At 40.5% G+C, this 22,198-nt stretch overlaps 1 protein-coding gene across 2 annotated transcripts in view; it reads right to left on the bottom strand.

The window, feature by feature from the left end:
* Positions 1–22,198, bottom strand: part of dscamb (Down syndrome cell adhesion molecule b) — a 130,738-nt gene that overhangs the window by 5,790 nt on the left and 102,750 nt on the right. The window contains exons 12-32 of one of the 2 annotated variants that reach the window (XM_020600281.1): positions 18,447–18,643; positions 17,926–18,022; positions 17,452–17,580; positions 17,124–17,291; positions 15,973–16,043; positions 15,185–15,428; positions 14,239–14,385; positions 13,052–13,207; positions 12,794–12,927; positions 12,340–12,493; positions 12,047–12,164; positions 11,736–11,902; positions 10,891–10,989; positions 9,447–9,635; positions 8,772–9,062; positions 5,416–5,592; positions 4,921–4,951; positions 4,560–4,675; positions 4,224–4,388; positions 2,237–2,437; positions 1,489–1,791 (exon numbers count right to left, since the gene is read on the bottom strand). In XM_020600281.1, coding sequence (XP_020455937.1) covers positions 1,489–1,791; positions 2,237–2,437; positions 4,224–4,388; positions 4,560–4,675; positions 4,921–4,951; positions 5,416–5,592; positions 8,772–9,062; positions 9,447–9,635; positions 10,891–10,989; positions 11,736–11,902; positions 12,047–12,164; positions 12,340–12,493; positions 12,794–12,927; positions 13,052–13,207; positions 14,239–14,385; positions 15,185–15,428; positions 15,973–16,043; positions 17,124–17,291; positions 17,452–17,580; positions 17,926–18,022; positions 18,447–18,643 — 3,354 coding nt within the window. The remainder of the gene's footprint in view (positions 1–1,488; positions 1,792–2,236; positions 2,438–4,223; positions 4,389–4,559; positions 4,676–4,920; positions 4,952–5,415; positions 5,593–8,771; positions 9,063–9,446; positions 9,636–10,890; positions 10,990–11,735; positions 11,903–12,046; positions 12,165–12,339; positions 12,494–12,793; positions 12,928–13,051; positions 13,208–14,238; positions 14,386–15,184; positions 15,429–15,972; positions 16,044–17,123; positions 17,292–17,451; positions 17,581–17,925; positions 18,023–18,446; positions 18,644–22,198) is intronic. The other variant, XM_020600282.1, reaches the window with a different exon arrangement.

Here is a 22,198-nt window from a genome sequence, read left to right as displayed (position 1 = left end):
ACTGTAGAGTCAGCTAGAATAAGTACATTTTGGCAGAGCTATAAAAAAGCTGAAAACATCAATTCTCAAAATAAAATATATAAAACACTTTTTTTGGTGCAATTTCAATGTCACAACTCTTGCAAATAGTCGGCAACCCATCAGATAGCTGTAGTGACAGCACATCTTGATTCTTATGCCTACACTTTATCCCCAAATGTAACTGACACGAGAGTCTAGCACTCAACGATGCCGCACCAGCCTGAAAGGGTAAGAGGCTGGTATTACACTAAATAGTCTCCACTGTGGTAGTAAAGTACTGCTTTGTACTGAGTGACAGCAGCTTCACATTCGGTTGATAGACAGCCTTTAGTTGCCCTGTCTTCCTGGTGAATGGGTGATTTGAGTCTGTTGTACTGTGCACATAATGAGGCTTGAAATCTAAGAAGCATATTCCATGGCCTCAACCGTTGGCTGATCAAAAGGAGGATTCTGGGACAACGTACCCCTCAGCCCACACACATATTTCTGGTCCTAGGACAGGACAGCAACAATGCTAAATAGCAGTGGCCCCAGACACTCTATACTGTAACATGGAAACAAATGGGATGATGGATGATGTGTGTACATGTCTCATGGAAAGGTTGTCTGTTTAACTGTTCTGTGTGTGGTCAGCAGCCTGTCAATAGGCTCTCCCAGAACCTTGAAATTGATCTGCAGGGCTACCCGGAGGAGCAGAGGGTCACGTGAAATAAGGCTACAACCTGAGAGGACAGAACACAGCACGTTTGCTCAAACTGCAGATGTGATGTAAGTCTTCTGAGACAGAGCCTTCATGTGATTTAAAAAAATAGCATTATTTCCCAGCAAAAATATTTTGTTTTCTTACAATGATGGGGTGCTATTGGAGGAAATGCATCTGCTAATCATTGTTTATAATGTGTGATGAGTTTGTTTACAGTGTTAAGACTAAAGGCTGGAGGAGAAAAAGGTGCTACTCTTAATGAAGTCCTGGGGAAAACCTGAAACATTCTCACAGAGTCTAATGTACTATACTGTACTATATGTTACAGCAGCCTAAAAACTGGGGCTGCACCTCGGCACCGGAAGGTGATCGAAGCTGAACAGTGTCAACAACAGTGTTGTTCTTAAGAGTTAACTGAGCCTTCCACAGATGACAAACTAACCACTTCTAACTGAAGGTGGAAAAAAGCTGTCATCCTGCTGGTTCGCTTTCAGAAAAAATATTTAAGTGTTTGGTATTCTTCTTAAGAGACATATTTCACAATATAATTTTTTACAGTGTGGAGAAAGTTGTGCCTGATATATTTGACTACTGTGACTACAGTACTACTGTTCTTGTGAAGTGAAGTGACCCTACACTAATAGTGACCTTATACAGAAGTGACCCTGAACTAGAAGGTACAGATTATGTTTAGGAAACTGGAATGGGAAGTTGGGCTTCTGTATGTTTGCAGGTGAAAAACAAGGTAAACTTCGCTTCCTCACCAGGTCTGTGTGCCTTGGGTACAGCCATGTTCATGACCCGGCTGACATCCTGAGGTTTGGGCGGTGAAGCAGTGAATCGGCAAATGCCTGATTCAGATGGCGTGCTGGAGGTCAGGCTGTCAGTGTAGTCATTGGTCCCTGCTGTCATCTGTTCAGATGAGGTGTCAGAGATGAAGCACTCGGTGATGGTGAATTTGGCGTGGCGGAGCTGCTCTTCCATCTTGGCGTGCTCATAGGCTCTGGCCAGCTCCTCATAGGTGGAGGACGCGCTCTCTGTTGATACCATGCTGCTCCGTGCACGATCTGATGATTACAGGATACATGTTGTGATACACAAGTTTAACTGTTGTTGCACAAATACAACATTGAATGAAGCACTAGACCTTTTTTAAACACAGACTAAATTATCAATCCAGGCATCTTTGGGCATATTAGCTTTATTTAATACATTATAGTGATAGATAAAAAGTATGGAAGAGATAAATGTAAATGTATGGGTTTAAGTGGGACTCAACCATGACAGCTTCAGCCAAGAGTACACCCCAAAGTTGCACTTTTCAAATGAAACACCTCCAGCTAAGATGTTTTGGATTGCATAAATCCCATGTGGATCCTAGCGATACACTTGACATTCTCACTGAAGCAACATGATGTCTGTCACATCTCAAAATTTCTAAACTTAACTTAAAATAAATGGCTGTGATCCTGGATAGCAGTGATGGTCACCCTCCTCCCTACTCTACTCTACCTGTATCTTGTGAAGGGCTGACACTGTAGCTGTCGCTCTCCTTGTCCACAGATCCAGTGGCACGGGGCGTGGGGAGTCTCCAGTCAGTGGTCAGGGTGTGTGAGGAGCTGGTGGGGTGCGGTCGGTTTAGGGTCCACTGGCTGGCATAGCGGCTCCGTGCAGCGGCAGGACCGGCTTTGGCAGTGCGTCTGGCAGTGGGGTCTAATAAGACAGGGACAAAACTGTTTATGAACAGAGCATATAAACAGAAAAACTAATTTTGTTTAATCGGCTTGAGTCCAAGTCATTTGATACAACATGATCGACCTTTTCTTCTGACTGGCTCACATTGCTTTAATTTAACTACTAATACATTTTTTTTTAGATTTCTAAAGGTAGATTTACAGTAGATATTTAAAATTACACCCTATCTAGATCTGAACTCATTCAAATGTGAAAGCATCCATTTTGTGAGTAATTATAAGTTAGTGCTTGAATAAACAGTACATTTTCAGTCCATTCATAAGTATACAATCTTTCAACAGACCTGGATCAATCTGGGCCTCTTCAGAGGCAGGACAATGTTAACAGTTCACACTTTTTTGGACCATTCAAAGAGTGGGGAAACATAGGATCTTAATAGTTGTTAAGATGTGGCTCACTGGTAACCTAAAACTACAGGAATTATAGGAGAAGAAGGGCAAAGTATATGCGTTCCCCGCTGTGCTGTGGTACAAATCTCCTGTATACCCCTCTGTGAACACAGAACATTGCCATCACAGGTCCATGCAGTAACATTATCATCAGTCTCAAGCTCTAATTGTCTCCATACAGACATACAGTATAAACAGTATTATTTTCAGCCTGACCCAGACAGACTGCTGCTTTCTGCAACGCTGGGCCAAATCAGAATGAGGCCCTTGGATTAGATCTGTGCGGAGAAGAATAGCGCTGGTAATTTTATCAGGACAGACAGTAATTCTATCACCAGTGATGGAGGGACTGAGTGATTGAGGTGTTTGGCCAACAGCAGGAAGACAAAAGGGATGAGTCAGCAAACTGGGTTCATGCCCCACTGGCCAGGTTCAATGAGCCAATACATGTGTGTGTGATTGTGATGAGTGTTGTGCCTATGTCTGTGTTTATGTAGGCAAGTGTGTGTTAGCGGAGTCTAATACTGTTCTGTGCTTTTTATGTTTCTTTACATGTTTTTATATTATGCTGTCCTGTAAGTGTCTGTCTGTGTGTGTGTGTTACAAATACCCAGTGGGCATATTATTAGTGATGGCAGATATCAAATATACTTAAAAGGAATGGTATGTTAATGCCTTTTTTTCAGCATATTATTAAGATGATATTTTGTGAAACTGTTTCTCTGCAACTTAACTGGCATCAGATTTTAAATTGTAAGCCAATTACAGAAATTAGTACAAGATGACTTCTATTTCTATCTGCACTAAAACTGTAAAGGTGAACATCAGTAGTGGTATCTGAATATGTATTGGTAAATATGTGTTGGGAAATTATTCAATGTTTGCACTGTCTGCACAAAAACTCATTTCATTGCAGCACTAATCTGAGTGTGAGGAGCAGGGCAATCAGGTGAGAACATGCCAAGAAGAGGCAGGGAGCTCACTGATCTTCATCAGCTATGCTTCAGTGGAGCTCAAACACCAGAAGCCGCTCTGCAGCATGCTCTACAGGGTAGTCTACAGTTAAGCTATGACAAAGCAGAAAAACTATTTGCTTGCATGTAACTCAGATGGCTGTACAATGAAATGCTATTACTATGCTATTATATGTTGCTGAGGGACATTTCATTTACAGTGACGGTAGAATACAATTACTAAACTCTATGTAGAGTCAAGGCTGCACAGTAACCAAACAGAAACAAAACCCCTGCTTTAGCCACAAGGAATTTTTTCAATATTATATTATTATTATTAACACAAGATTAGCAGAATGGTTTTAATGTTAGTAGTAAAGGAAATAAATGCTGAGCACTGACGGTGGTGGGACTCACTGGTTCCAGGCCTGGCATCGGATACGTCCACCAGTGGTCCAGTGGCCTGGGACAGAGACTGGTAGTGGACTGTGTGGGTCACTGTGGAGGATTTTTGCTTGTTTGTCTCCCCAAAGTCATTGTCTGTCAACAGCACAGTGGACCTGTCATCTTAGAGACAGAACAATAAGGAAATAGAGGTCAAGGGGGAAGGCAGGAAAAAGAAAAGCAGGGAGCAACAAAAGACAAAGATGGAAAAAAAACTTTAATTCTTTCAGTAATAAGCATAATGAACATAGTGTAGTGACTGATAAGCACAAGGTCTCATATCCAGTATCTTACCGATTGTCTCCATGGTGTCTCTCTCCTCAATGAGGAGCTGGGCTCTGGGGATGTCGATGTGCATTCTTAATGTCTGCTGCTGCTTGTTCACTGTGTCTGGTGTTCGTGTGTTCTTACTTGGAAGATTAATGAGAAAAATTCATTACTTTTGAGTTGCATAATTTAATGTTGTATCACACAAATGCTAATTCAATTCCATTTAAGTTGATAAGTAGCTATAAAAAGGCAAGAGGGACAGCATATCCTGTGTGCAATATATTAGATTTTTACTGATAGGCACTGTAACTCTGGGCTACACTGTGATTTACATCTGCTGCTTAAAGGAAAACAGAGCGCATAAATTAAAGTTAAGCATACATACCTCATCAGCATTTCTGCCAGGCTTTTGGCATCTGTGAAGTCAGCAAAGAGATAGTTAATACTGTAAGCTACATCAATGGAAATATTGTATAACCACTGATAACTCCTTTTACAAAAAGGGAAGGAAAGCATGTTAGAGAGTTGGAGGCATTTTACCCGAAGAGGCAATCAGCGACATTTTATAATTGTAGAAGCAAAATTTACCCCTGAGTTTGGTCTAACAGAGATGAATTAGTTCAGACACTGACACTGTATGTGTGACTTTTCTTTTGTCTGTGGATGTATGGGTGTGATGGTGAACATGTTTACTCACAGTGATGTTGAGGCTCATAAACTAAATGTACAGTATATGGGTGTTCCAAGATGTGCATGTACAGTATATGTTGATGCTTAGGGATCTTGACCAATCTTCCTGCCTTAAACCAGTTAAAGTGAATTTGGTGTTAAAAAACGCCTGTACAGTACAGTAGAAAATAAACAATAAGCTACAACATACCTCTGAGCCTCTTGAGCCTCTGCTCCCTCCGTCTCCTCTTTAGCACCATAAGCATAATAAAGACAAGTACAGCTATCACTAGAATAGAGGTAATGGTCACCACCATCTTCAGACCGCTGCTGCCAGACATGTTGTGTGAGATGGAGTCTCCTCTTTTCAGCAGAGGAGGGATGGTACCTTGAAGGGAATAAACATATGAAGAAATATGTGACTCTGCCTTTAGTCTGCTTGCTAGATAAGGTATCACATGCTCTGTTCTTATGTTTAGCTTTGTTGCTGTTAATGTGAAACATTTGTTCAGAATGACTCTTACTAAATAATGATGTGCAACACCAAAATAACTATGCTGAAAAACAATTATCCCTGCAAGTGAAGGGTGTTGGAATAATAATAATTTTTTACGTAACATGATCAATGAGTATAGGGATTTTAAAAAATGCTTAGCAGTTCCTTACTGTAGATTTTCTGCATCCATGTTTTTATGTGCAGACTTCACTGTAATACTATTATCTTCTCTGAGGAGGTTATATTTTTGGTTCTGTGTGTGTTGGTAGGCAGGATTACAAACAAATGGCTCATCAGCATACTTGGTACGGACATTGGTGGGGACAAAAGATGATCATTAAGGATTTTAGGACACATTTTCTGTTGTTCTGGCTCTCATTTTCACAAGGGACCTATCTGCATAAGCAAATGTTGTGGCTTGGCAGAGGTACATGTGCTCTCTGAGTGCTATTGTTACAATTATAGGACCTTAAGCTGCATTTCTAATTGATGATCTAAAAGCAACTCTGGCACATTAGGAAAGTACTTTAGGACCCTTATTACCCTTTAGCTAATCAGGTCATTTTTATTTTTATAGAAACATATATTGACCAGTGAAATAATAGTATATTCCAAAGTAGGCCAGAGAGAAAGTTGGGATGAAGCAAACCTATAGAGGGTATAAAAGGAATGTCCTGAGCTCTGTAGTCATTCTCTCCATGGACTGGAAACAGATGCTACTGGGGTATTTTTGATTTTTTCCTCAATAAATCTTATACTTTGCAACAGACTGTTTAGACTTTTAGTGATTTTTGACAGCAGCTAGAGAACTGTGTGGGTTAGAACTGGACCCTGCCTGGCCCTGGGAAAAATTCTCCCAGACACACTACTGTGTCAGACAGGGACTGAAGGAGCCCAGTGAGGCAACAGCTCACATCTGGGGAAAGACCTATTCTATGCAATAACAGCTGGCCAAGAGGCTGATGACAGAGATTTTGGACCAGGCTCAATGCTGTTATCATTTTCACCCGTAGGTCTGGTATTATGCCACTTTATTAAGTTTTGATGTTTTTTCAGGTGACAAAGTAATCACTTAGATTGAGAAAATGTGGTCAGTCTATCCAAGTAATTTAGAAATTTACATCTACATCTCATTCAGAGCACAGCAGCCTGTGTAGCGATGCCAGGGTTCCAGCTACACATCATACCTGTGTTTCCACTCTTGAAACCTAACAAGTGGTACACCCCGTGCTCCCCTTAACCATCACCTGGCATATCCTCATGGGTCGACATGGACTGTCCTACCTTGCTTTTCCACTGTACTTCCACTGAGTGTCTGTCATGTCTATCGTTTTTCTTCAGTAACATTCAAACCAATAATGATATCAGCATCATTCCAAATTCCCTCAGCAGGTTTTCATGGTCAAGCAATGATATTATGAGGGTCAAACTATCATGGGAATGTTGATTCTATGGCAATGTTACTGTAAGTCTCAATTTTGCCTGTCCCTGATATATTAGAGAGAAAACCCACACAGATATGAGGAGAACATGCAAACTCAACAACAAAACAAAAAAATCTAACATTGTTTAAATGATTATTATGATTATTCATCAGGAATGGGCTCTTCAAGTGCTCTGGAATTTGTAAAAGTTCCTTAATTCTGTCTTTTCTCTAAATTAAAATATACCATTTAAATAAATTTTCCTCCATGCTCAAGTTAGAAAAGCCTGTAGCTGAATGAAGATGGGGAACCAGGTTTGGTGAGACTAAAAAGGTGCTGTTAGTTTCCCGAGCTGCTGCTCAGCAACTGAGCTTAACTACAGACCTACTGTCAAACTGACAATAGCACCCACACACACACGTAGAAGCACTTCTACTCACACATAACATCCTGACAGGCAGCTTATGCGACTTAGCAAAACCCTTCAAAGTAAATTAATGAATATTTGAGTGCACCACAGAGCTCTCACCACCCACTATCCTTCTTTGCAGCTTACACACTCCCTTTGTGTATGACTGACACAATCTGCAGCCTGAGGCAGCTACAGCTACACCAAGCTACACCTGTTTTTTTTACTCAACTAAACTGTCAGAATACCTGTCAATTTGTTCAAAGCCTGATTCAAAAATAATCTTAAAGCACAAACTGTAGGCAGAACTGCAGAATGGCTTCTCATGTTGAAACATTTCTGCCAAAAGCAGTAGCAGTAAAGGGTGCAGCATTGTTTTAACTGATGCTGCAATAAAAAAGTACTTACTTTTCTTTACTTTTCTTTGCCCTCAACCCTCCTTTGATTTGATTTGATTTGATTTGATTTATTCTTTCAAGCATGTACAACAGTTGATATGACAACACACATAATTTTACACATAATCCAATATCAATTTGCTTATACCTAGTACATGCTTGAATGGAGTAGGAAGAAGTCAGACTTATCCAGTCCTACCCCATGACATCATCTTACCATCATTGGTTTGCAAGCAGTAAATGATTCACTTCTACACACACACATATTATACTAAAAAAATTATAACAGTGTTAACATTCTTACATCACACAAGTAATATACAAAAGAATTATTACAAAATGTACACCACACCCACAATTGTCCATGTAATTAATCATTGAGCCTGTTTTTGCATATATCTTGATTGACACATACCTTTATATTTATGTTTAAACTTGTCAATTTTATTACTATTTTTTATGTCTACACTTAAATTCTTATGATGATTGTGAATTGTTGAGAAACATAGTGCTCTACTTCAAACCTTTGATAGCTAACTGTGATAACACCTTGAACTGGATGAGATCTGCTAATAAAGAAGACAAAAGAAGAAGAAACACAGCTGTACTCCAAACCCTTGTCATTGGTATTTAATCTAATTTCCCACTCAAAGTCATGTTATATTGTTTAATTACACTGACATATACGGCTATATATTCAGTTTAGAGGGACATGTCAGCACAACTTGACACGTACTTAAATAATCCCTGACATGCTATGGATGCATCTGTCTATACTGAGCCACTAACGATTCTCGATAACTGTGCAACTCTGTGACAATCTGTTTAATCCAAACTCACTTCCATCTGCATTGAGCGTAGCAAAGGTGATCCTCTTTTCTGCTGAGCCGGCACTGTTGGTGACCTTCATCTGTAGCTCGTACCAGGTCGCCTCCTGCAAGTCGTACAGGATGTAGCTCTTGGTCAGCGATGTGCGCTGGGCTGTGGTCCAGGTGGCCGAGTCCACTGCTCGGTACTCCAGTATGAAGGAGGTGATTGGACAACCGCCGTTGTTCCAGCCAGCTAGATTGAGCCTGGCCCTGGTGGAGTTGATGCTGGTGAAGAGTTCATGTTCTTTGGCAAACTGTGGTTCTGAGGAGAAGACAAAAACTATGATCACAGGTCAAGGTCACATGGTACGATGCCAACTTTCAAAGTCAACCAACAAGAAAACTTTTATACAAGTAAAAATTTTTTTTTTTTACCCTTAATTTTACACTATTTAGTGGATTTTAGAGGACATTGGATTTATAAATTTATTTGATCAATGAAAATGAAATTTCTGTATGCCCTCAAATTGCTGTTGCTTTCCTTTGTTTTTCATCTTGAGCTATTAGAGACAAACTGCAATCCCAAATAAATCTGCTTTGAATGATTTCAGACAATGTGATTATGTGACAATGTGTCATCATAGTGCCTTATTTTGACTGATCCTAAACTCACAATGTAGTTCTCCAGTCTGACACTAGACCCTACCTTTCCCATGGGTCTTAGCTTCAATTATCTCACTGATGCGCCCTGGCCCCACTGCATTCTGGGCTGTCAGGGTGAATTTGTACCAGGTGCCGCATTTCAGGCTCTCCAGGCGGTATGAACGCTCACTGGGGCTGATGGGAAAACTGCCCCACTGCTCACTGTTGTCTTCTGAGTACTGCAAGATGTAACCTGGGCAAGGAACAGAAGGGTGAGGTATGAGAGAAGAAGAAACACATGGGAGACAACAGATGTTGGAAATATTTGCACATTAAAAAACAAGTGATATTTACATATACAGTATTTTACAGTCTTTAACCTTTATATAACATCTCTATATGACACTTATATAACACTTGTGAACCTGTGAGGTTGTAGTTCACCACAATATAAAAATGTTGGAAGGATGAGAAGTTTAGCTTAGATCCTCTGAGTGGCGCCAGAGGAAAGTTCATGTTATTAACCAAACAAAAACATCCTTTACACACTTGTCATTTTACATCTCAGAAACAGCTCGTCAGAGTTAGCTTTATATTGTCAGAGAGTGGAAATGTATTTTTACAAGTTATTTATTCCAATTTATCGAACCTGGAGCAAATCACAACGTGCTTGAGGAGCTTTTAATGCTGGAAAAGTTCCTGAACATTAGCTCTTTGGAAATTAAAGTTCCTGGAGGTTTTGGCAGAAAAACACTTAATGATCCTTCGCATTAACTGAAGTCAGGGCAATGCGATGTAATTATTTATGTATTTAACAATTTGATAAATGCTAACACAAGGCCAAGTCTATGTTCCATACAACTTTAGCTGAGAAGTAAATATTGTAATTACTGCTTTGGTGAATAAATAATAATAAAAAAAACCTCACTAACATCGTTAACATCATTAGGATTCATCTTCTGGGCAGCATGAATGTCTGTACTGAATTTTATGCAAATCTATCCAAGAGTTCTCCAGACAACTGACCAACACTACCTAACCCAGAACATACTGCAAGACTGGCTAAAAGGAGACACATATAAGTTTAGGTGGGATGTACTTCGGTGATGGATGACACTGTGAGTGGGGAAGCAAAACAAATATCACAGAGAAGTTACCTTGGACAACTTTTTAAGTGACTACCACTGTGAAGACAGGAGCACCATGACTAGGAGCAATGATAAATCACCACAAACAGTCTCACTGTGATTGTGCTTTCTTGAAGATGGAGCACTTTCTTTCCTACTTCTTTTTAATTTAGTTTTCAGGACTCAAGTTAGCTGATAATGAGAAACAAGAGCAAGAACAGGCATGTTAGACCAGAGTGACTAGCCAGCTGAAGGGGAGTGATTACTTTTATATAATGAATAACGCGTATTTGAATATGTGTATGTCACATTAAGTTGTGAGAAAACTGTTCGCTGTGCTGTTTCAAATTTATTTGTTGTGTGCCAGTGCGTTGCTCTCACCTCTGATGGAGCTCCCTCCATTGTCTCCAGGAATCCATGACAGTGTAATTGATGTGGTAGTAGTCTTGGTAACAGTGAGGCGTGGCTGGTCAGGAGGGACTGTGGATGAGTACAAACAAAAACTTCACAGTTAGTGTTTGTATTAAACTACATCATGTCTCCTTGTCAAGCCTCAAAGCCCAGTTTGTAACAGCAATATGATACAGTACTGTACCTACTTTTAGGGCTCTTGGTTGAGATGGCATGACCTTGTGTTGAAGATGATTCGTTCATTGTGCTTTTTGTTCTTTTTACCTGAGCTTTTATGGTCTATATGAAAGATATCTCTGTGCTGCCTCCATCCTCAAAGATCCCACCCACCCCCAGCACGGACTGTTCACCTCCCTACCCTCTGGCCGGAGGTTCAGAAGTGTGAAATGTAGGACCTCCAGACTGAAAAACTCTTTCTTTCCCTCTGCCATCAGACTCCTAAACAGTATATTTTTTTATTATATTGCTGCATTTGCTGCTTAAAGTGCCTTAGATTTAGTGTTATTTATTTATCTACTTTATATTTAATTTGTATTTTGTGGCATTCATGTGGACGGCAAAGTAAGAATTTCATTGTACAGGGAAACATGTTTCCTAACTGTGCATATGACAAATAAACACTTTGTGACTTGGCTTAGATATCAGGAAGAGTAAATAGGAAGATAAATATACTGCTCAAAAAATAAAGGGAACACAACATAGTTGAATGTCTTATTTTTGTGTTCCCTTTATTTTTTTTGAGCAGTGTATAATCAAATAAAGTATGCTCATCATGCAGTACTATTATCTTTTATATGTTTTATAAGGCTACTTGCCTTGGACCTGCAGGTTGAGTGTGATCTCATCTGACCCCCAGTTGTTGCTGGCCACACAGCTGTAGTTCCCAGAATCCTCTGCTTTCACTGTGCGAATAATGAAGCTACCGTTGCCATGGACACTACGACGGCCGTCCACCAGCACAGGGGTAGGGGTCCCATTGGTGCTGGAGAAGGACAGAAACAAAGTTAGGACCATTACTATTATAAGGCATGATGAAAAGACATTGCATTGTCATAATATCTGTGAAAGCCAGAAAATCCTCAATCTATACTGAGCAAATCGGCATAACTGTTTGAGAGGGACCTACTTTCCCTTGATCCACTTGATGGTAGGAGGAGGGTCTCCAACGGCCTTGCATGGTAAAACAATATCTTTCATCCAGGGAGTGGTCACTGTCCCATTGAAAGTCAGAATCCTGGCTGGAGCTAAAAGCAACACAAACACACAACAACATAACTTTATAGAGAATCAAAAGGTATTGTCATTTGTCAGTATTGTCATCTCAGTCAAGGACAATAAAGATACACCTACTTAAATGTTAACACTTTTATGCCTTGCTTCACAATGAAGTACATAAAAATGACATGAAGAGTGTTGTACCTTTGGCCAGAGGTTCCACTGTGATCTTCTCACTGTTGTTGCCATGACCAGCAGCCGTCACAGCCACAACCCAGATACTGTACTGTCTATTCCGAGCCAAGTTTGGGACCCTGTAAAAATATGCATCTGGAGATGCCTCAAACTCACTCATCACCTGTAAAATGGAGAGAACAGACAGATTAATGTATCACTGGGCAGCAGCAATATCCCAAGCAAACAGAAACCTGTTTAACCCTACACAACATACAGATGGTTTGCTCCACATAAAACAGCAACAGCGTGGGTGTGGCTAGTTCAATTGGGGTCCCAGTAGATATTACTGCATTGTTACTGCATTGTGCTACTGTATGCTTAATGTATATTCCAAGACCACAGGCTGCAACTGGCTACAAAAATACTGTTTGAGCAATTTGAAAAAGGTTCAGAAAATTTTGTGGTATACAAATGCTATTACCATCGGATGCAGGTTAGAGCAGAAGACAATGTATTTCCTGATGATGCCGTTGAGTTTAAGTGGAGGCAGCCATGAGACAAACACCACAGAGCTACTGGAGGCTGCAGCCTTTACTCCTGCTGGAGGACCAGGAACTAAGGAAGAAGAGAACATAGCATCATATACTCTTTACTTCTTGACTTCTTCAATTTTAATTCTGTGTCTTTCAGTAGCAACTAAACTGTACTAAATGATGAGGTCTGATAATGGTTCTCATACCATCCTCTTTTGTGCGGACATAGATCTGTTCACTGCGGACGCCATCTCCAGCATTGGTGAAGGCTAAGACCTGGATGCTGTAGTTGGTGTATTTCTCCAATCCATCCAGCTCCAGAGATGGCTGACTGGTGGTCACATTCCTGATTTCTCCCAGTTCTGACACAGCAGAGGAGATGCGTTATTAAGACTGGATGTCAAAGATGATTTACACTGTAGTGCAGCTTAGTTTGATTATTAAATAAATGGTAACAACAGTTCAGCATTTAGAAGTTACTGAAATAGTGCCTATGATGAAAGCTGAAATTCTGTTACTGAGAAAATCAACTGAAAATGTTCTGAATATATAGTATAAAAACTGAATGGCAGGCACTCCTCTGCATAATAAAGTGTTTTATCACAATATAACAGGCATTATGGGATTTTACTTTTCATTTTTGCACTGATTCCTTTCTACCATTCTCCTTACACCCTGTCACTCAGAGCTGAGACAGTTATTGATGGAGACCAGACAGGCTGCAGGCTGGATTACTGCTATATGTCACAGTATTCATTTAAAGGAAAAACAGGAAAAACACAGGAAGCACATATATTGCCTCTGTGCAAGGCAGACTTTGTATGTCTATTGTTGATAAGCTTGAGGAAAAACAAATGTGTGGCATAAGTTGTTTGAAAAAAAACCCCAAAAAACTACCATTCTTCATCAAGTATGCAAATCAGATGATAAATTGCAGAGAGCTTCTGTGCTATAACACAATACGATCTTAAAAATTTATGTCAGAAGTGCAAATAAGGTGCTTTGGAAATTTACACTTTAACTTTGAATAATGTGCAAAATTGATAACGTCTCATAAACCTCAGATAGAGTGGGTCAAATATATAGTATATGGAGTGGTAGAGTGATGTGGTTGTTTCTTACTGAGGACAACTGCTACTGGACATTTATTAGGGTCATCTTTGCATTTTGCAAAACACACACACAACAGAGCTTGAATGGTCTAAATTACACCAACACAGCACATCACAGTATCACCATGCCACAGCTTCCCCTAAAGGATAAACCGTAACAAGAAACACCAGCAATTAAAACACACCCAGCATTACGGATGAATCAGGTGACTTAAAGCATTGACTTAAATGGCAAGTTAACAGCATTGATTTGTAAATTATATCAGTGTGGATGTTAACACCTCCATCAGGCAGGTTGGCCCAGTAGATAACTCTGTATCCTTGCAGGTTCCCATTGAGAGCCTCTCTGGGCAGCGGCATCCAGGACAGCGAGATGACCTCTGGAGACTTGGCCACAGCCAGGACATTTTCAGGAGGCCGAGATGGCACTGCCAAAGACACAACAAGAGAAATTGTATTGGAGTGGAGGCTTAATAGAAGATTTTTGAATGGCAACACCAGCAGCTGTGTGAAGTCCCCTCATTAAGCAGTTCATTAAATACCCAAAGTGAGGTGAACAAATAATTGCTGACCACCATATATGAAGTTTGGAATCTTAGTTTAGTTAAGTGAAGCATTTCTATATAATGGCCAACAGTAAAACAGCAGTCACATTCACTTCTCTTTATTTAGAGAACTTTGAAACACTGGAGAGGAGGTCAACATAAAGAGGTGCTCAATTATAAAACAACGGAATATTTTATTTGCCTAATATATTGAATCTTCCAAATGATTAAGTGAAAAGATCCTCAAAAGTAGATATAGTCATGCTTTCAAATGTAAAAGATTATATTCACATACTACCAACGTTCAGTGTGAATGTTATATTGTTTATGAAGATGATAGATTTAGTTTAACAATTATCCACCCAATTTATTATTTTATTGTGAAAAAAAGCTTTTTATATTTTGTAAAATCAGTGTACATATTCTTCTTATCAGAGACTGGCAATAGTATTCAAGAGCAAGTATTTATTTATCTGACAGAATTCCACAAATGTCCAGCAGAGGGGAGGCTTTTCACATCAACATGTTTGAAGAGTCATTGCAACTACATAGAAGCCATTCAGTTTAAAATGACTAAAACAGTAACCGACTTAACATCAGTTCTGGTTACAAAATCAGCATGGATACATGGAGCTGGATATTTACTGTATAACGCATCAAATCCACCCACATCCCCCCTTACCGTCCTCCAGGGTCTTGGTGACCACCTGCTGTGAGGATGGCCCAGTCCCTGCCCTGTTTGCAGCCTGGACCACCACACTGTACTGGGTGAACTTCTTCAGGTTGTCCAGCACGATGCTCTCTGTGGTATCTCCCGTTGTGTCCACACTGATGATGGTGAACTGGTGGCTCCCCCCAGGGCTGTACTCTCTGTAGCCCACCTGGTAGCCACGGATCACGCCGTTCTGCAGGTGCTTCTGGGGAGGCTGGAGGACAAGCACCAGGAGAGAAAAGGGTCTTTTACCTCAACTACTTAAACACTGAGTACTACAACAAATATCTAACAAAATTTCAAATACTGGAAGATTCAGCTAGAATATATAGCTTGACTTTATTTGTTACTGTGTGTATGAGCTATAATCTTCACTGTCTTCTTGAGCCAATTTTATATATTTATAAACATTCATGACCCAATATTTACTGTCAAACTACCACAAGGTGTAAAAGACACCTGAAATTCAACTGGTTAACCATATTTATTCAACTGCAGTAATACCTTTAATCTTTAATATCTATCAAAACTTTATTATTTATTCAGATCCCAATTAGCTTCCACAAAGTGACTGCTAGTCTTTCTAGGATACAAATAAAATAATAAAACAAATAAAAAAACCAAAAACAGCAATATTCAGTGTCATTTGTAGCAACAAAATTTAAATTTAAAAGACCAAATCATACAATAAATTGATCTAGACTATGTATTTTGGTGCCTTAGTTCATGATATGACAACTGGGAAGCTTAGACTGTACCTTCCAGGAAACTTTGATGCTCTGTGGGGAGGTGGGCTCCAGAGTGACATCTTGTGGAGGGCCGTCAGGAGCTGTGAGTAAAGCACACAATTCAACGTTACTGCATTCTTGTGTTTAAGAGAGAGAAATGAGCTGTCCTGGAGAGCCATTTGCTTTTTGTCTTGCTCAGTTCCACTAGATGGCGGTGTTGAGTTGATAATGCCTCTTCTCTCATGTGCTTGCTCATTCCTGCATCTTCCAGGTACCACCTCAACTTAATAATCATTCTAAAACGCATCATCATCTTTAAAAATGATAGACATGACAAATATTTTACATGATTTTAAGTTTATAACTTAAAATAACTATGAACCTGGGAAAATGTTTCCTGTTTCAATGTGCTGTTATGCCTTTGGGGGGATCATTACAGTATGAGCAATAAAAGATAAGTGAACATGGAGAGTTGATTAAAAGCAACAGTGAACTGATCTATTTCCCCACATATAAAAGATGATGGCCTCCATTTAAAAAACTGATTTGAGATAAAGGGAACTATGTCTGCAGAGAACCTGCATTTGGACATGGAAGTATCAATTATATATGGAGCAAAAGTTAAATTATTAAAATAAATCATGGCCACAGTGTAAAGTTAATAATAGCCAAATTAATGCTTGTATAGATCGTGAATGTAAATAGTGAAGTTTCATTTTTTTGAAAAAATGGCGGCAGCCGCACCGTGGTGCAACTATGTAATATTTCCAGTTTGCAATGTTATGATCATTTTAATACTGTTGTTATTTTTTTTGAGCTGTTAATCTAAGACTGTTACAAATGTATGTCCCCTCCACATTGAGAGGAGCCAGCTGAGGTGGCTCGGGCATCTGTTTCGGATGCCTCCGGGGCGCCTTCCTAGGGAGGTGTTCCGGGCATGTCCCACCGGGAGGGACTATGTCTCTCGGCTGGCCTGGGAACGCCTTGGCATTCCCCTGGAGGAGCTGGAGGAAGTGTCTGGAGAGAGGGAAGTCTGGGCATCTTTGCTTAGACTGCTGCCCCGCGACCCGGTCCCGGATAAGCGGAGGAAAATGGATAGATGGATGGACAAATGTATGTAAAAGACCCAGTGACAGGGCTCCAGCAGGACTAAGAGTCATGCCCACGACAGACTCACTAACCTGCTTCATCAGTAGTGATGGTGAGCTCGTTGCTAGGGTTGCTGTTGCCGATGACATTCTTGGCAACCATGCGGATGTTGTAAGTGGAGGAAGGGTGAAGGTCAATAATAGTGGCCTGGTTGAGCTGTGGTGACACATCTTTGGTTACCTGGGCTGATAGCCAAGAAGCTAGATGAAACAGAGAAGGTGGAGAGACTGTTAGAAATGAACGCCATCTTCCATGTTGTATCTCTGGTTTTCTTTTTCTCCCTGTTGCCACATTTCACAAACTTTTACAAACGATTTCCACATTTTTACATAGCAGGTGACTTCTTGGACTTGCGTCTACCTGATTTGTTCTTGCACTCAATATCATATCCTGTTATGGGACTGTTGCCATCAAAGCCCATGGTCCAGCGGAGAGCTATGGTTCGATCTTTAACCTCTCGGATCTCTACCTCTGGAGGGTCAGGTGGTTCTGAGGAAACATGAACACAGCAAAGTGTGAGAGAAAAAAATTAAAGAGAGAGAGACTCTGGAGTGGTGGTCCTGAAATAGCACTGGATAGCTGGCAGACCAGACAGATATATCAGTTTTATTCTGGCTATGATTTCCCAGGTGAGAGATTATGGATAGGACTGCAAAACACAGGAGTCACACTGTGTAGCAATTAAACTAATAAATGTATGGATTAAGTAACAAATGAGGGAAAACTTTACTACTCCCTGAAGAAATTACTGTATGTCTTCTTCCAAACATATCCTCTCCAAATAGCACCTACCATGAGCTGAGGTGAGTCTGAGGTGAGGGGGAGCTTATGTACCTTGCACTGTCAGCTGTATGATGCCTCGGTCTTCACCAAAGGAGTTGATGGCATGACAGGAGAAGAACCCAGAGTCCTCACGAACAGTCGGCATAATCTACAGAGACACACATCCCACGCAAGGCTTTCAGGTAGGCAGAGTGCCTATCAGTTAGGAATTTAAAATAATGTTTCATCCCAAGTGATTTTTTTCCAAAAGAAAAGCTGTGCACTGAACTATTTTCATCCTTTACTTAGAAAGAAAGTAGAGAGGAAGACAAAACCCCAGTCTAAACCACAAGGGACAATCTTACAACAGTCAACTATAAATGTGCTCATTCATATTGTGTTTTAATTAAGATTAAATTGAACTGGAATGTACAGTAGCTCTTTAATATTTCATACTCTACTTGAAGATTTTAAGATTATTGCCCCCCTCTCGGCTTTTCAGCTGTCTGCATAGATGAAAATGACTGAGGGCTGGTGCACTCCCCAAAAACTATTCAAAATGCATTTGCTTTACAGTGAAACCGAGCACCTACCACCAGTGTAGAAACCACTTCATCGGCCACCTCTTTGACAGTGACCATGTATCGGCTGGTCTCAGGGTTGATGATGCGTTCTTCCTTCTCCCAGCGCACCATGATGGGTTTCTCCCCATGAGCTATGCAGCTCATTCGCTTCTCCTCACCCTGCGTGGCCAGAGTGGTGTTGGGGTAAGAGGTGATCATGGCTGGGACTAGATGGAGGGGACAGAAGTTTAAGGGACAGGAGGAGAAAGAACAAGAATGGAGAAAACAGGAGGAAATGAGAAGAAATCAGACTTGGAATGCTTTCATATTTCATATCCCCACTCACCCTTCATTTGAAAGACACTGCACACATACATTCTCTAATAGTATTTCTTGTCTTACACTGGGAAGACTCCAAATCTCCTTTTCTCTGACAATTATGACAACAATTTAAACACTCCAGGGACCACCATGAACTCATGTTTGAATCTACCCATCCCCTGCAATACTGAGAGATTGAAGAAAGGCCCTTCAGGTAAGCCTGTGCCTGCTTTGATAATGACAGTGAATGGTAACGTGCTCCTTTCTGATGATGAGGCGGAGGAACAGAGAAGAAAGACGTGACACCTGACTGAACTCCCATCGGTCTGAGCGTGGAACCAGTCTGGCTCTACGCCGTAACTGCACAGCAGGCTCATTAGCAACGCATCTAGCCTGTATATGAGAGTGTAGTTCAGCGGAACGTGCTGTGAGTATCTCTCACCCAGACTAATCTCAGACTGTACTCACAGTATAATGATCTCTAAAGGGTGAAGCTCCTGAATTCGATAATACCATATTTGCTTCTGCAGTTCTAAGCGGGATGAATGAATATACTATTGTTTATCAGTGTTGACATTAAGGACAACGTCTTCACAATTTTCCAGAGCTGAGAGAGACTTTTCAACTTGCTTGTTTTATCTGAGCAACCACCAAAAGCCAAAGATAAGAAACTGCTTACTGCTGTGCTGTGTTAACAGCACTCATTAACTTAGTCTGTTTGGTACTGGGCAGGTGGTGTACAGTTGGTTTATCATTACAAACAGCTGCCTGCAGCTGGAAGCTAGACTAATGAGAACAGTGAAAGTGAACCTAAGCATTAATGCATTAAAACCAAAACAATCAGCTGAAACTCTGCAGTACTGAGGGGAGCTGCAGAGTCAGATGATTCTCTGGTGGTTTGCCACTATAAGTGCCTTCTTTTACGCATAGTCATTAGATCCATTATTAATACATCACTAACATATCACATCATCATTACTAGTAGGGATGCAACAACACCAAAAACTCATGGCACAATATTGCCACAATAAAAAGTCCATGATACAATATTTATCACAATATTAAAAATGAAGAAAAAAGATGAAAAAAATGCCCTTTACTAAATAATATATCAGCTTTTTTTGTATAATGTATATAAAAGATTGTGCAGCGGTCTTTTTATGAGAAAAAATAAAATAATATATTATTGCAGGTGGATCTTGTAAATAAAACCAGTCACAGTCGCAGTGGGACATCAGTGTTTTCGTACCCCCTTGGCAGGTTTAACTCTGCTCTATGGCCGTACCAAACGGAGTCGGGTTCTCAGCAGGCTACCAGTCCAGTTGAAGCAGGTATCCCCCAACCACCAGGGGCAGTATTGAGCAAACTGCTACTCAGCTTGGCACATTTCAACATGGAGAAGATGCCAAAATAGGATAAGCCACACAAAGGTGAGATTTGTGCTTCACTGGAGCTGGTTCTCAAACATCATGTTCTACTTTTTCAAGAGAAAAGACTTTAAGGGCGGTAAAGTGGTTGGTTTTGTGTATATGCATTCGGTTTGTTTGCCCATCTCCATTAAAGTGTTGCACACAGTTGTGCCCCACGTGTTTCTGGCAGATGTATCCAGGACTGTCTCAGTCATAAAAAGAGCTAGTACTGCCTTTGTCTTGTAGTATTTGCAAATTGTTCAGTGCTTGTTAGTTTCATTTTTACGCGTGGGGAAACTGAAATGCTGCCACACAACAGCTCTAAAAGTCGACAATGGAGCATCGACTATGCTGGTTTCAATTTCCGCGACCAGTTTACTAACAAAATAAGCATATGCAGATACACCATAGTCCCACAACATTATCGAGACATTTTTCTATCAGAATATTGTGAAACTGCAAATATCGTTACATTCCTAATTATTACATTAGCCATCAAGTGACCAATTGATTCATTTTTTTTGTTTACAACCTATGTTTAGGACCAGATATGTAATAGAAGTATCAAGTATATTCAGTATCAGTAGAGTATACTGTACATGCTGCAGTGAATGTTGTGTCATTGAATAGGACAGTAATGGCAGCTGCATGTGGCAGACACTGTATGTAGCAGTGGTTGGAGGCCTTCTCTTCCAAAAAAGGGTGTAATATTTGTATTTGAGTCAGTGTGTGAATGTCTGTACACTCCTGAATAATATGCCTGTGTGCATGTGTTTTACTGTGCGTGCATATGGATGAATGTGTGTGTGATAGCGGCTGTGTCTGGGGGAGCTAAGTGGGTGAGCGCCGAGAGCAGAAAAGACTTGTGCTCATGACACATCTCAGCCACACTACACGATGCAGGAGAGAGAGAGCATGTACCCCTGCAGCGCTAACTATGATCCCTCTCTCTCTCACTTGCTTTCTCACTCATCTCCTCCTCAGGCTCCCACCAGGACAGCGATGATTTAATGATGAGAGAGACCACTTTGATTATTCATACACAGCAGACAAGCAGTAGCCGTGCTGTTGACTCACGCAGACACGCATTCGAACAAACATGCGCACGAATGAGTACGGAGAAAGACACACACACATCTATTGTACATTCAGAAATAAATAAATACAGAGACACTGAGCTTGTATACATACAGTATGCAAATGCACACACGGACAAGATTTTAAAAACAGATGCACACACACAAATGCAAACCAAAACAGGAGCAATGGTACATACAAACAGCCAAACACAGTGTAGAAATACACCCATGACTCGCCCACACATACAGTATTCCCCTGGGTCAAATCATATTTGTATATAGATAACCTGGTATCCTTTGTTTTGGCTTCACACAGGTGCCAGTCTGGTATGGTTTGCTCATACTTGAGGTGAGTACTTGAGAAAATAATGAATAATTCATTGTACTGTACTTGTATGAATGGAAAGTTTCCTGACAATGGTTGAAATGTCCTGATGAGTTAAACCTAACCCATTCTGTAGTGCAGCCAAGCCATAAAGTAATACACTATATATGCCACTAGACACCTTATTGTATATCACTAGGTTTGCAAGCATTTGGTCTCAAGTCAAAGTATTAGCAAGTGCAAGATGATTATTTTTTAAATCATGAGAGCAATGTGCATATTTGCATCAAATTTCATGGTAGTTTTCATGGAATAGTAGGTGGATACTCGAACTGAGCCCGATGGGACCCATCGTTGAACCAAGGGTTTGGGCCAGGTTCGGCAATTTTGAAATGATGTTCTGGGTCGTGTTTGGTCACGTGGGTCACACTTCAGGCTAGACAGCTGAAGCACTCAAATGTCGGCTACGTTTAATGATAAAAGGAAAAAACACTGTACAAACTGAACTGTGTCGGGTCTGGTTCGGACCCCACAATCTAAGGTACGGGTTGAGTTCAGACAGATAATCTGCAGCCTGATCCATGCTCTATGGAATAGGTGTCACTTACAATAAAACCAGAAACGTGAGCCTCATGGTAGCGTTGCATG

This window comes from Monopterus albus, unplaced genomic scaffold (genome assembly GCF_001952655.1).
Source record: "Monopterus albus unplaced genomic scaffold, M_albus_1.0 scaffold46.1, whole genome shotgun sequence".
In the NCBI taxonomy this organism is placed as follows: Eukaryota; Metazoa; Chordata; class Actinopteri; order Synbranchiformes; family Synbranchidae; genus Monopterus; species Monopterus albus.
Note: the sequence above shows the minus strand (reverse complement) of the source record. Positions and strands in the feature narration are given on the sequence as shown.